At 39.8% G+C, this 12,633-nt stretch overlaps 1 protein-coding gene across 3 annotated transcripts in view; it reads right to left on the reverse strand.

Annotated features, from left to right (window-relative positions):
* Positions 1 to 1,869: 1,869 nt before the first annotated feature.
* Positions 1,870 to 12,633, reverse strand: part of LOC123020729 (macrophage mannose receptor 1-like) — a 46,682-nt gene continuing 35,918 nt past the window's right edge. For all 3 annotated transcript variants that reach the window (XM_044424853.1, XM_044424854.1, XM_044424852.1), the window contains 8 exons: positions 12,463 to 12,565; positions 11,364 to 11,596; positions 9,637 to 9,802; positions 6,594 to 6,746; positions 5,486 to 5,596; positions 3,593 to 3,796; positions 3,037 to 3,078; positions 1,870 to 2,686 (listed from right to left, as the gene is read on the reverse strand). In XM_044424853.1, the coding sequence (XP_044280788.1) occupies positions 2,469 to 2,686; positions 3,037 to 3,078; positions 3,593 to 3,796; positions 5,486 to 5,596; positions 6,594 to 6,746; positions 9,637 to 9,802; positions 11,364 to 11,596; positions 12,463 to 12,565 (1,230 nt within the window). In that variant the 3' untranslated portion in view covers positions 1,870 to 2,468. The remainder of the gene's footprint in view (positions 2,687 to 3,036; positions 3,079 to 3,592; positions 3,797 to 5,485; positions 5,597 to 6,593; positions 6,747 to 9,636; positions 9,803 to 11,363; positions 11,597 to 12,462; positions 12,566 to 12,633) is intronic.

Below are 12,633 nucleotides of genomic sequence, written 5' to 3' on the forward strand. Positions count from 1 at the left end.
CAAACAAGCAATGTTCAAGATCATTATGTTTCTCTAAACATTGATTCACTGCTCATCTCATGCCCTTTCCTTTTTTGCATTTGCAGTTGCCATTTGTGCTGCATAAATAGGAAACCTGCACAAATCGAGCAATGATACAACAGGAGACTTGTGCAAATGTCTCCAAATTGTTCTACTTTCCTCCATAGACTAAGTGGGTCTGAGTCAATCTACCAAAGGTATTTGCACACATGGAACATGTGCTCAGATGAAACTGGGAACAAGAGGATGCTCTTATTTGTGGTTTCGAAGGGTGCACACTCACCTGTTTGGGAAGAGGAAACTTAAATTCTCAGACATCCCTACTTGTGCATCCTCATGGAGCACGTCATATGAGTGCCCTCTACTGGGCAGCCCCTGGCATAGTCCCCAGCTGGAGATTTATGAAATAATTAAAGACAAACCAGTTATTTAAAAAGAAGGAGCCATAAATTATAGTAAGAAGAAGTTACCAGTCTCCAGGTTTCTCTCTGCATTCAGATCTCAGAAGTATATTCAAGTTGTATCAGGCAAATTACAATGCCGAGCACATTAACTAAGGTATAAGAGTCCAGTCGTACAAACAAATACCTGGGAGTAAATCCCATTCGACTCAGTACAACTTATGTTTCAGTAAACATGTTTACTGAAGTCAGCTTGATATAATTCTGAGCCTGTTTCCCCATCCACAGATTGCTTTGCCTTCCCACTTCTTTCCTTACACCACAAAGTTTTCTGCACAACCTCGGACACAAATGGTCAGGACCAAATGAAGGGCAGCAACACTGTGGGGGCGGGAACTGGCTTTTCTCAATTACCCTCCTCTTCCTCAGTTGAAATCCGTTTCACTGCCTCTTGTGGAGGGCATCTGAGCTAGAGCAGGCCGTAATCCTCCTAACCAATTTGACCTTGCACAGAGATATTATGATATGGGATTTTTCTATTTCTCGTCATCAGGGATCAGCTGGGAACATATTCCACCATGTCATATTCCAATTACAAATAGCACATGCCTGGTACCAACACAGAGCGCTTTTAGATAGAAGTCCCTGAAATCATGTATGTTTTTTTCATCTTTTACTTCAAACTCTTAAGCAGTGTTTACATGATTCATATGCAATATAAGAGCATTGAACAAAATGTGTAAAAAGCAGTGTAAAGCTTTTAAAGTGTGGTTCTGGGGACACTGCCTTTAAAGTAATAAAACATCTTACATTGCTGAGCTTGCACCAAAAGGAAACCAAGAAATCAAAGAGAGGGGCGTTTTGGTCTCTCTCGAGGACAGGCTCCATGAGAAAAAGTGTGAGGACTCTGGAATGTCTTGGAGTTCCTATGCTTTGACTCTTATAGTTAAATGATATTTATTTCTTTAATTGATTGAATAATTTGTGTGCCACCCCTTCCCCCAGCTGAAGCTCTCTGAGAGGTTTACAACAATCAGTGCAGTTTATGTGATTCCTTTCCACAAAATGGGTTTTTTTAAACAACTAGTTATTATTTTCTCCACAGTTACTAGCTATGCTTTGGAAGTAATGAATTCACTTCATATGTTTTTCACTTTTCTGCTCACATTTCCCAAACTGGTTATGACCTGATCCTCTTTCATAGGACCTGTTTATTTATCACAATATTTTTGTTTGCTTATTTGTATCAGAAGATCAGCATGTATGGTAGTTTAATTAAGGCGTTAGCTTTCCTTTCCCCAGCATTATTCTCTGAAATTCCTGGAATAAAATTTCATTTTTCCCAAAGCAGGCACCTAGGTCAGTGGAAAAGTCAGATAAAAGCCACGTCATGTCATCACAAATGCTTCTGTTCGGAGGTCACTGTTGAAATCAAACTGATTCAGCCTTCGTATGATAATATTTTAATGTTTCTCTAAATGTTGCTAAGGAGAGCTTAGCAATTTATGAAAAATGAAGGAAGTTTATTTTGGATAAACACTTGCAAGGTATTTGGCACAGGAGTCGTGTCAAATTCAAAAGCAAAATGTTTGCAAAACTGGTGCAAGAGTCTTGAAAACTGTGAAGGCTTTTGGAGCAAATATTTGTTACATACTAATCTGTTCAATTTTCACTTTATTAAAAGGGCTGCATTCATAAATACTTTACTGAACTGGGCAAAACATATTTTGAGGTCACTTTTGTTGCTACAGGATAACAATATGATGCTTAATTTTACAACTCTATGTTCTTTAATTGGGAAAGATTCCGCACAGAATAGGTTTCTACTGAATAATCATGGATTTAGAACATTCCGCTTGATGAGGCTTGTCATGGAAAGTAAATTTGTGCATTGTTGGTTGGAACAGTTTTTTTTTCCCGAAAATACTTCCTTCTACTTATTTCTGAACAGGGCAATCCCAGATTTGTCTATTCAGAAGTAAGTCCTGCTGAATTCTGTGGGACATACTTTCAGGCTTATGTGGGTTGGAATGCAACCTTGATTTTTTAATATTGCTCTTTGTCGTTCACAAGCAACTCTGAGTCACTCTGAAGAATAATTTCATTGTCCTGGTACAAAGTGTTGTTAAAACTTGCGGTCTGTGGTTGTCTGAGACGTCTCCTGTAGATATAGAATATGGTGCCCCCAATGGCCAGGCTTAAGAGAACAAGGAGTACCACCATTGCCGTTTTGCCAGGTGATGCTGCAGCACCATCTCTGAGATCTATGAATGGAAAAATGTGGATGCAAAGCATTAAATACTATGGCACAACCGCAAGAACCCCTTGTAAGGCTCGGAGAAGTGCTGGCGCTTGTTGCACCTGATCAAGGTCTGCCAAGAGCTTTCAAACCCAGGAAGTGGGTGCCTTTCTGAGGGACAGAAGAGAACATGGAAGCAGGGAAGCCCTAGCATCAGAACCCTGAAACTTTTTAAGATATTTTTGCTGCCATCCCAAGGTTTCCCAGATATCTCTCCCCTTGACCAGAAGTTCTCTTTTGAGACTAGCTCCATACTGTGAATAACACAAATGTTTACAATTTGATCTGTCTATTAAAAAAATAAAGCAGTCTTACCATCTTTCTTTACGGACGCCTTACTTGGAGACACTTCAAAATCTGCAAAAGTTATGGTGCATATATTTATTGTAGTGAACTGCAGAGGCATGAATGAATTATAAAACAATTTTTAAAAATGAAGCACAGGAGGTATATAGCCATGCAAGGGATTTTTATAAAGCCAGTCAACTGACCAGGAACAGATTTTACTGTGAACCAGTTTGGCAGAAGACGATGCAGTGTCAAGACAAAATGGCTTTTTCTGCCAGCAAACCTGCCCAGTCTCTACCCAGCACTCAAAGGCACACTTGAACCTCTGAATATACACATTTGTCAAATATTGTCAAATCCCCCATCTAGGCATGAGAAGCACAGAAACATATTCTTTGAAGATCATTATGAAGAGGGTGGGTACAGATATGGCAAGGATAGCTTTAATTAGCACGAATTTAGCCAGGGAACAGTTAGAGTGCCTTATTGCATGATTTCATACATACCAATTCGGTACTTAAACACTGCTTTGAAACAGAGTCATTGCTATATTCAGTATATAGCAATATAATTTAAGTCTTACTTTTGTTTGTTTTACAAATAAATCCCCTGGAGTTATAGTTGCAGTGGTTCTTGAACCACTCCCCAGTGTGGCCGTTCATGAAAACACAGTCGCTATGAAATGTGATCGCATTTTCCTCGAAATTTGCTTGGTCATTTGTGAGGCTCTGATTCTCTTTCCAGTTGACAAAATCCACTGCAGTGTTATCTTGCCATATCCATTCTCCTATAGAAAGATATAGAAGGCACTGTAACTAAAAGGCATTGACTGAAGGAGATACTATGCAGAAATACTTTCTAAAATCAGAGCGACTGTTTTACCTATTAAGATATTTAACTTTGGGAAAAAGGGCGATTGAATCAGAACACTAAATACATTAATGATATAAGCTTAGCTTCTTCAGAGCCCTAGAGTTTTTGCTTTTGAAAAGTGTGTGTGTGTGTGTGTGTGAGAGAGAGAGAGAGAGAGAGAGAGAGAGAGATTTCTGCTGTTCCTCCTACTTCCAGTTCTGGATAGTCTGATGACTTCTAGGAACATTTGGGGAGGGGTCATACTGGGATAGAATGGGAAAGAAGAGTTTGGAAAGTGTGTACTGCTCTGCATAAAAACCATTATTTATACTTTTTTTAAAAAAAGTTCATGGACAAAGACGGTTCTTCAATGTAGAATAGACTCCTGCATTCCGTGTATCCCATCTCATTCTGTCATGATCAGAATAACGGACTCATCCCTTCGCTTCCTCCATATGAGTGGAGTGAATTCTACTGCAGAACTGGCTAACCAAGGACCAGAATGAGGAGGAAGTTTCTTTTATTTTTTGGTATTTCATGAAAAATAAATTAGGCTAAAATGGAAGTTTCAAGCAGCCCAGTGCTGTGCATGTTTACTCTGAAGTAAGTCCTGATAAATTTGTAGAATTGGAGCCTTGTTCAGTTGGAAAATTGTTTTCTGGTCACAGTTAGGTGCAGAGATTCTGTATAATGATTCTGTATATTATACCTATAAAACATTATAGGTATAATATAACTCTTTTCCTTAATTGAAGTACATAAAATATCTGTGGTCATGAAGTATATTAAACCATATGCATTTTAAATTTATGTGTGCTAGAAATTTTGATGAAATTTAATTATTTGTTTTAGTATCAGATTTGACAATGTTGTAAAGTCTTCTGTATTGCAAACATATATTTGCATACAAATTTTTCAAATACACCTTTGCAATTTGCTTCATATTGCAAAATAAGTACTGTATATCCAAAGTGTTCTTCTTTAACTAATGGTGTTAAATATGATTCCAGGAAAGTGTGATCAATTTCAGCAGACCAGGGATTCAGCTGCTTTGTGGGTGCCAGCACAGATATTTTTTTAATGTCAGTGATTTAGTCTAGAATGAATTTTTGATGGTTGCTGGGACATAATCTGAGAGCAATCTTGGAATTTTTCCCTTGGGTTTGAGCAATGTTCTCAATTACCTCTTGCAGACATTTTATATGGTCGTTGGGCCCCATTCAGATCTAAAGCCCCCTCTTTTTCCTTGGAGACTTCGGTGGGGTTAAGAATTCAAATGTCCAGCTAGCTGTCTGCCATGCCTTAGGTTAGTAGATGGACAAAGGGCGGGTAAAGTCAAGCTGCAGTTTCCAGGGCAAAATAACTTAATGGATAGGTACAGAGCACCATCGCATCAGCGTGCCAATATTAAGAGTCGATGGAATATTCTCAGAAATGAGTGAGCTTTTTCTGCAAATGCTTACTACAAATCTCATCAATACCAAGGTGAACTGATTTTCTTAGTACAGCTGCTTAACACCAACTTCTCTTCCTATTAAGCAATTTCACTTTGAAAACAACAACACAATATGTATCAGATTTCACAGCATGGCATATACAAAAATACTGAAAGTTTAAATATTACCTTCTATATTTTTGAACATTCCTATCCAAAAGTCCATATGATTGAGTTGTTCAGTGTGTTCCATCAAAAATTTCTGTTCAGCTAAATCTCGTATGGAAGTCAAGGTAGCACCTAGGAAACATCAGAAGAGTTAGGTAAGCTTATCGAAAGTTGTGCTCTTGTTGAAATATATGAGGCAGCCTCAACCAACTGGATGAATGAACGGCAGCCTAGTACAAGCAACAATACGCATTTCTGGATGCTTAAGGATCCAACTTATCCATTCTGAAGGATAATGAAGTATTGGAGGATTCAGATTGTACTACTGGCAAGATCCAGGCAGGGCAGGATCCTTGCTGGATCAGACCAAAGATGCATCTAGTCCAGCATTCTATTCTAACCCTGGCCAAAGAGCTGCCCAAGGAAAAACCACAAGCAGGACCACCATCTCACCCATGTTCCCCAGCAACTAGCATATATGAGTATACTGCCTCTGATGCTGTTTCAGTTTCCTTCTACCCTTGTATCATGGAAGCTGGAAAGAACTTTCTGTTGATAGTGCGCCATTCCATTTTTCTATTTCTTCCTCTTACTTGCCCAAGCATAACATTAATCTGGAGCTTGAGCATGCAATCCTATACCTGCCCCCCACGTGCTCCAAGGAAGCCTCCAAAACCAGCAGTGAAGCAGTAGTAGACAGATAAAGAGCCAGGAAGAGCAAAGCAAGGAGGCTGAGTGCTCAGAGGAGCCGGTGTAAGTCCCCAGCTCTGCCTCTTCTCTGCCCTTCTTGCCCTGTCAGAAGCTGAGACCTCAAGGGAGGCAGCCAGTGTGGTTCTATCTCCAAGGACAAGGCCAGAACGCCCCCAAATCCTGTGGCTTCCTAGATGATGTCAGCAGTAGTGTTTGGCTGAAATGTGGTGAACTTTATGGTTGAGCAGGACTTTATAGTACAGGATGAATTATTTTATCATATCAACATAAACAGAGTATCATAGAATAGTAGAGCTGAAAGGGGCCAAGAAGCTCATTGAGACCAACCCCCTTTCCAGTGCAGGGCAGGATACTAAACAGGTATTCCCAAGTAGAGAAGATTTAGGAGGAGGAGAATCTAATTCAGAATTGCACCCACCTAACTGAGAACATTTCATGGATGATTTAGACCAGGTTTCTCTGCCAGGGTAGATTGCATAACAATGAGACCGAAAAGGAATCCAAGGTATCTGGTTCTTTTTAAACATAGGGCATCTTCCTGGACCTTCTGGGATCTCCGTTGGGTCTATGCCTATTATGGAACGAACAAACAAAAGTTGTTAAAATAGGTCTCTTAATGTACAAATATAGGCAAGCTCATAGCTACCCACAGTCAGGATAAAAATTATTCCTGTGCTTCCCAGTTCAGACTAAACTGCTTTATCTAGTCCTGGCTGGAATGCACACCTGCCTTCCACCTTCATGTGATGCTCTCAGCTAGTTGCTTGGGCCCAACCCCACCTCTGGTCTTCTCCTGTCCTGTGCTTCTGCTCTTGAGCACCAAGTAATACCACATTTGAAGCACTTTGGGAAATTAATATAATATAATTTACAGCTGTGCAGACTGTCCCACCCCAACAGCTTGCAAGAATGAAAATTTATCACATTTTACTTCTTCCAGAGATTCTGGGATAGGGTTAGGGTTGGGGTTATGGTTCCAGAGATTCTGGAACAGTGCAGTTGTTACTTTTGGGGCCCTGAAAGCAGTTCATCACCAGGGTGAGTTAATATTCTCTCATGTTCTAAACACATCCTTTTAGAGAATGTGACCACACTTGACCCTTGCACTCTTCAAGTAGCTTGCAAGACTTCTGCATCAAACTAGACTACTGTGCAAATATTCATCCTAAATCAAGGTGCTGCTCTCTACCACTCCCATAAGCTGCCACTTTAAATGAATGAAGATGACATAAAATATTTTGGAAAGCAAATCGAACTGAAAAACACTCCTGGATGGAACTAGCAAAAACAATAGACCTGCTGGCAAGAGGGCAGATGTGCCTTAGAGGCTGGTATCCTGTCTTACCAACACAAAGTAATGTTTTGTTCAGTAATGATGACAAGGATAGGAAGTAAATACATTATACCCAAATCATAGCTAGGGATGTTGTAAACATAATAATTCATGGTTGAAGAATGCTGAGCTTAAGGTCCATTCATTGTGAAGTACCACATAAATAGGTCACTAAAATTATACCAATTTTTATAAGAGCCAGAACTGATAAAGTCAGGACAATATCAAGAGACTTTATTTTGCCCTCTCTATTCCGTTTTTGTAGCTCAGGAATGACCTAGATGTGCAACACAAGGCTCCTGAAACAATTCTTTAAAATATGTTTGTTGCCTTGTAACAACATAGTTGACTTTTTTGAATGTATTCTAGATGCACATATTATTGTGTGAATATTGCTTAAGATTTTGAAGTAAAATATTTTAAAAATGTAACCTCACAGCACTGTAGAAAAGAATTTCTGCGTGTCCATACAAGAAGTCAGCAAAACTGTATTTCCATGATGACATTATGTTCTTCGGAAATAAAACAATATTACTGGGATACATCAACTGCTGATCAAGCTAAATACAAAAATCCCTAGAAAGGACAAATCTGTTGCAAGGACACATTGACCAAAGGCTGCATCAGAGAAAGCAAACGAGGGAGCAGCTAATGAATATATGGACAAATCTGCAGAATTCTACCGTACACACTAACTGAATTAAAAGCTGAATCCTATAAGTGGCAGCAGCAGTAGAACCTTTCAAATAATTAACTGTGATGTCTTTGCAAAATAACCACAGGACTGACCACAAGTCAGTCTAATGAGATTTCTTATCCAATTAATCACCCTGGAAATAGAAAACCCTGGAAATCAAAGAAGGCTATGCAAAGTCCAGCCTTTTTCTTTTTAGAGTTCTGGGTCCTGAAAAACAGAAAATGGAAGGCTTTTCTAGCAACATAGTGAGACTATTTCTCCTTTGGGTGAGAGGAAGAAAGAATTATCCTCAGACCTACAAGATGACTAAGCATGTGTACAAGTTAATTTTATGTATGCAGGTCCTGCATTTTTTACTTTAAGAAAAATGGTAAGGAACCTAGGGAATAGATCTGGCATATTCCCAGATTGTTTGAATTATTTGGTTTTTATTTATTATAGCCTGCCCCTTTTCCTTTAAGGAACTCAAGGTGGCTCATATAATTTTCCTCGTCTGTTCTGTCTTATTCTCACAACAATCCTGTGATGAAGGTTGGCCTGATAGTCATCCTGTGACAGGCCCAAAGTCATCCAGATGACTCCAAGGCTGAGCAGAGGCTAGAACCCAGGTCGCCTGAGTCCCAGTCCCACACTCTTAACCACTAAGCCACACTGGCTCTCAAATTTTCACATTGAAAACAGCCCTTCCCTTGCCGGGTTTCAGAATAGCAGCTAAAGGTGACATCCAGCTCTTTGAGAGTGTTGTGTTGAGCCCCTTTTTGTTCTTAAACCCAACAGTGACTTAATCAATTTTGTTCATGCAGCCATCAGCCTCCACTGGACCAACCATTGATAGATCCTGAATGGAATTAGCTGTCCTAAGGGTTAGGAAATAACACAACAGCAGAATATACTACCAGTTGAAACTCAACACTATCTAGTGAATACATTGGACTAAAAAATATAGTCAGACTCATTGAAGCCAGTGCGCTAAGGCAATTTGATGCCAAGAGGAAAGCAAGGTATTTATCATATTTCCCTTGGAAAACATTCAAAAGCTGAGGCAGCATCACAGGGAAGACTTTATAAGTGCATTTGCCACTGATGAGACTTGCAGGAAGGCTCTCTCTGAAGATCGAAACACGTGGGAAGGAAGAGCGGGATTGCAGACTTAAGCAACTTGCCTAAGTGGAACCAGACAGTGGTTAGGCAAGGCCAAATGGTGATCTTTGTCTATTTGTCACTTCCCTTCTATTTTTCATTCGTCTCTTTGTTATGATATGATGAGAAAATTTTATTCATTCATTCACTGTGAAAGAGGAAGATGTGCCAAGGGCTGATTTCTAGAGTCTGTGGGAATTTATTAATATGGGGACAAAATTCAAATACATACTTTACTGGAATTAAAGTGTCATGCCTCACATTAAAAGATATCTTCCCTGCTTTACTTACCATAATACTTCTCACAGACAGAAAAGTGCTTTTCATTGCAATTTCCTGTTTTCCAGTGACCATCAAGGTCTAAGTAGACACAGGCAATTTTCTCTTTTGGCTCTTCAGGAGCCCATTGAGTATATTTCAGTTTCCACTTATTTATCCACTTGTAGCTCTCATTCATCTAAAAGCAGAATGCACACCAGAAAATGCTCACTTTGGCTTAGTAAAAGCTTTAAAGTTCATTTAAAGAAAAGTGAAACAATTTGAAGCAGTCCACCTGATTGCACCCTGACCCTTTAGAATAATTTCCTCACGTGCAGGAACTCAATGCAAGTCCATCTGTACATATGGAATCCCCTTTTGCACAAGCACCCAACATACATTTAGCAGGGCAGGGTGCACGAAAAGCAGCAACAAGGCCCAGGCAACACCTCTTGCAGGTCCAACTTTTTTGAAGTGGTTCTACACAGCAAAAAACAGACTGGTTTTCTTGTCCTCCTGCCTGATAAATTAACTTTCACTTAAAGGAAAATGCAGCAAAAACTCCATTGGAAAATAAATTGAAAGCAGACACTGCAGCCTCAGGCATGTTTATTTATTTAATGTTTAGTGGCACATAGGCCACCTCCTTTAGGCATTCAAAGGACCAAGCTGGAGTGAAAAAGCCCCATCTAACCTAAGCAGGAAATGGCAAACAAAGCCAGAAATAAAGTCTTTTATGTATTCAGAGGACTTAATCATGTGATTTGGGCTACACAAGCACATCCAAAAGAACAAAACCACCGTAATGTATTGCCGTACATGGATGATAAAGATTCAGGATACCCATTCACCTGATAATATATGATTTAGATACCCTGCTAGAAATGATTAGGACTGCTCCTAGCATTGGCGTTTATTTAGTATTAGTATGAGAGCAAGTCAATAGACCTGGCTACTGAGGAATAGGTAAATAGCATAAATAGCTAAACTGTAGCTAAGACCAAACTGGATATGTTAAGTTCCTTTTCATCTTGCTAAGTACTATTGATAGATTTTGAGGGCTTTGGACAAGAGTCTTTCCTAGCCCTTCTAGGAGATGAAAGAAAATGAACCTTGGTAGTGTGTTCTACATTGGACGATGGCTTATAGGAGAGGAAATTGAGTGGATTTGTGATACCTTGGCTGAAGCAGAGCGTGGCTTCAAACATAAATAGATAACAGGGCAGGTTCACATGATCATGGAAAGAAATCCACTTCCAGCCACCATAGCTTCCTTCCCTGCTTCATGCATGATGGCCGCAGACTGCCTCATCAGCATGAGGTTTATGTTGTCCAGGCCCAGCAAGTGCAGGGGCATGAACAGTTTACAAACCACTCTGCCAGACTAGAACAAGCCATGGGATCCTCAGTTATGCAAACCTGGGCATGATGGGGGCAAAGAAATGGGTAACCTTTGTAAAGGTCTATGGACACTTCTTTATCCTGCCTCTAGAACCACAGTTAAATTTATATTAGAGCTGCTAGTTCTGCTGATACAGTGAAGATGTGCATTCTAGCTACACACCTGGAAATTGGTGACTGATTTTATCTAACCCTGTTTTGGAAGAGATTCTAATGGAGGAAACTGTCCACAATGTCAACAGATAAAAACCCTGTGCTGGCAACGTATCGCAAGACTCGGCATGGGTACGGCTACGGACATGCTCAAAGCCCTCGCATGGGTGAATAGCTTTCTGCTCTTGGCCGCCTGCCATTCTTACCATATTGCTGTTTAGCCCGATCCACACCGGCTCCCCATATTTTAACACCTGCAGCCACAGGAATGATTGGACGTAGGGAGTTAAAACTCTGGCAAGTTCTGCCCCCTCGGAGCGACACTTTCTTCGTGCTTCTTCCCAAGTCATTTTGGGGCTAGCAAGCGAATAGCTGCTGTTTCCATAAGGGACATAGCCGGAGGCCGGAATGGTCGTTTCGTGGTGAGGCAGTGCTGGATCTATGCAGCAAAGTAATGCAGAGAAAAGGCAGAGGTCAGTTTAGACGGCACATATTCTCTAATGACATAAATTGGTTTCACATGATGCTGACATGCTAAATATTGCTGTTCCCCACATTTCATTATCTTAGGGTTCCAAAAATCTGAAATACAGTGTTTTAACAACCTAAAAGTTCAGTGAAGATTTTCACTGTGGCAAAATATAGTTGTATTCAGTTTCTAAGAAAAAAATCTGGATCATGCTGGCCAATCTATTATATTTATAATCTCTAAAGAGTTAAACCCAGGCCTGTTTGAATGATATCTCTATTCTTTCCAGGTTAAGAAAGGTACTCTTGTGTAATTACTTGCTTTCCATTGCAGAAGACTTGTTCAGCCTTCTAAGTGGGCCAGTGAACATATATGCAGCATATAGATTCGGGTGCTATTCTTGCATTCACATGTTTGCACGTACCTCAGAGACATAGGTTACCATTGTGAGTAACTGAGCAGAACTATGTGTATGACACAAAAATATAGCTCAACTTATACGAGCAGGTTTTTTCTGGTCTGTTCTTGATGAATGGGTTGTGGAGTGAGGTGAAATGGGTTGTGGAATGAATAGAGTGAGGCGAGGGGAAATCAGGTTATTTACTGGGGATGCCTAATCACGGTTCTCTGGTGTCATGCATCATTTCTACATATCTGCATGATATTTATCATAGCTGACACTTTCTAAAGAAAAGACTGATCAGTACATCAGTACATGCATTTAAAGATAACAAAGTTATGTTCTTTCTGCCCAGAATAATTTATCATAGAAAACTGGCTTTGGACTACATCTGAATTACAAATAATTTTCTGCTGCAAGTCTTCTAAAAACTTACCAACGTTTTTTTGGCAAATGTAGCTTTTCTTAGTTTTACAGTATTGATTTCGCCAATTTCCTGCCAATCTTTCAGGCTTAGCATTTATAAAAACACAGTCACCCTAGGGAATAAAGAAGAGTTCTACGTTGTACAAACTTCCAGTTGTGATCACAATTCTCCTTCTGTATT

The sequence above is a fragment of the Varanus komodoensis genome, unplaced genomic scaffold, assembly GCF_004798865.1.
Source record: "Varanus komodoensis strain SLA01 unplaced genomic scaffold, ASM479886v1 scaffold15, whole genome shotgun sequence".
Lineage (NCBI taxonomy): Eukaryota > Metazoa > Chordata > Lepidosauria > Squamata > Varanidae > Varanus > Varanus komodoensis.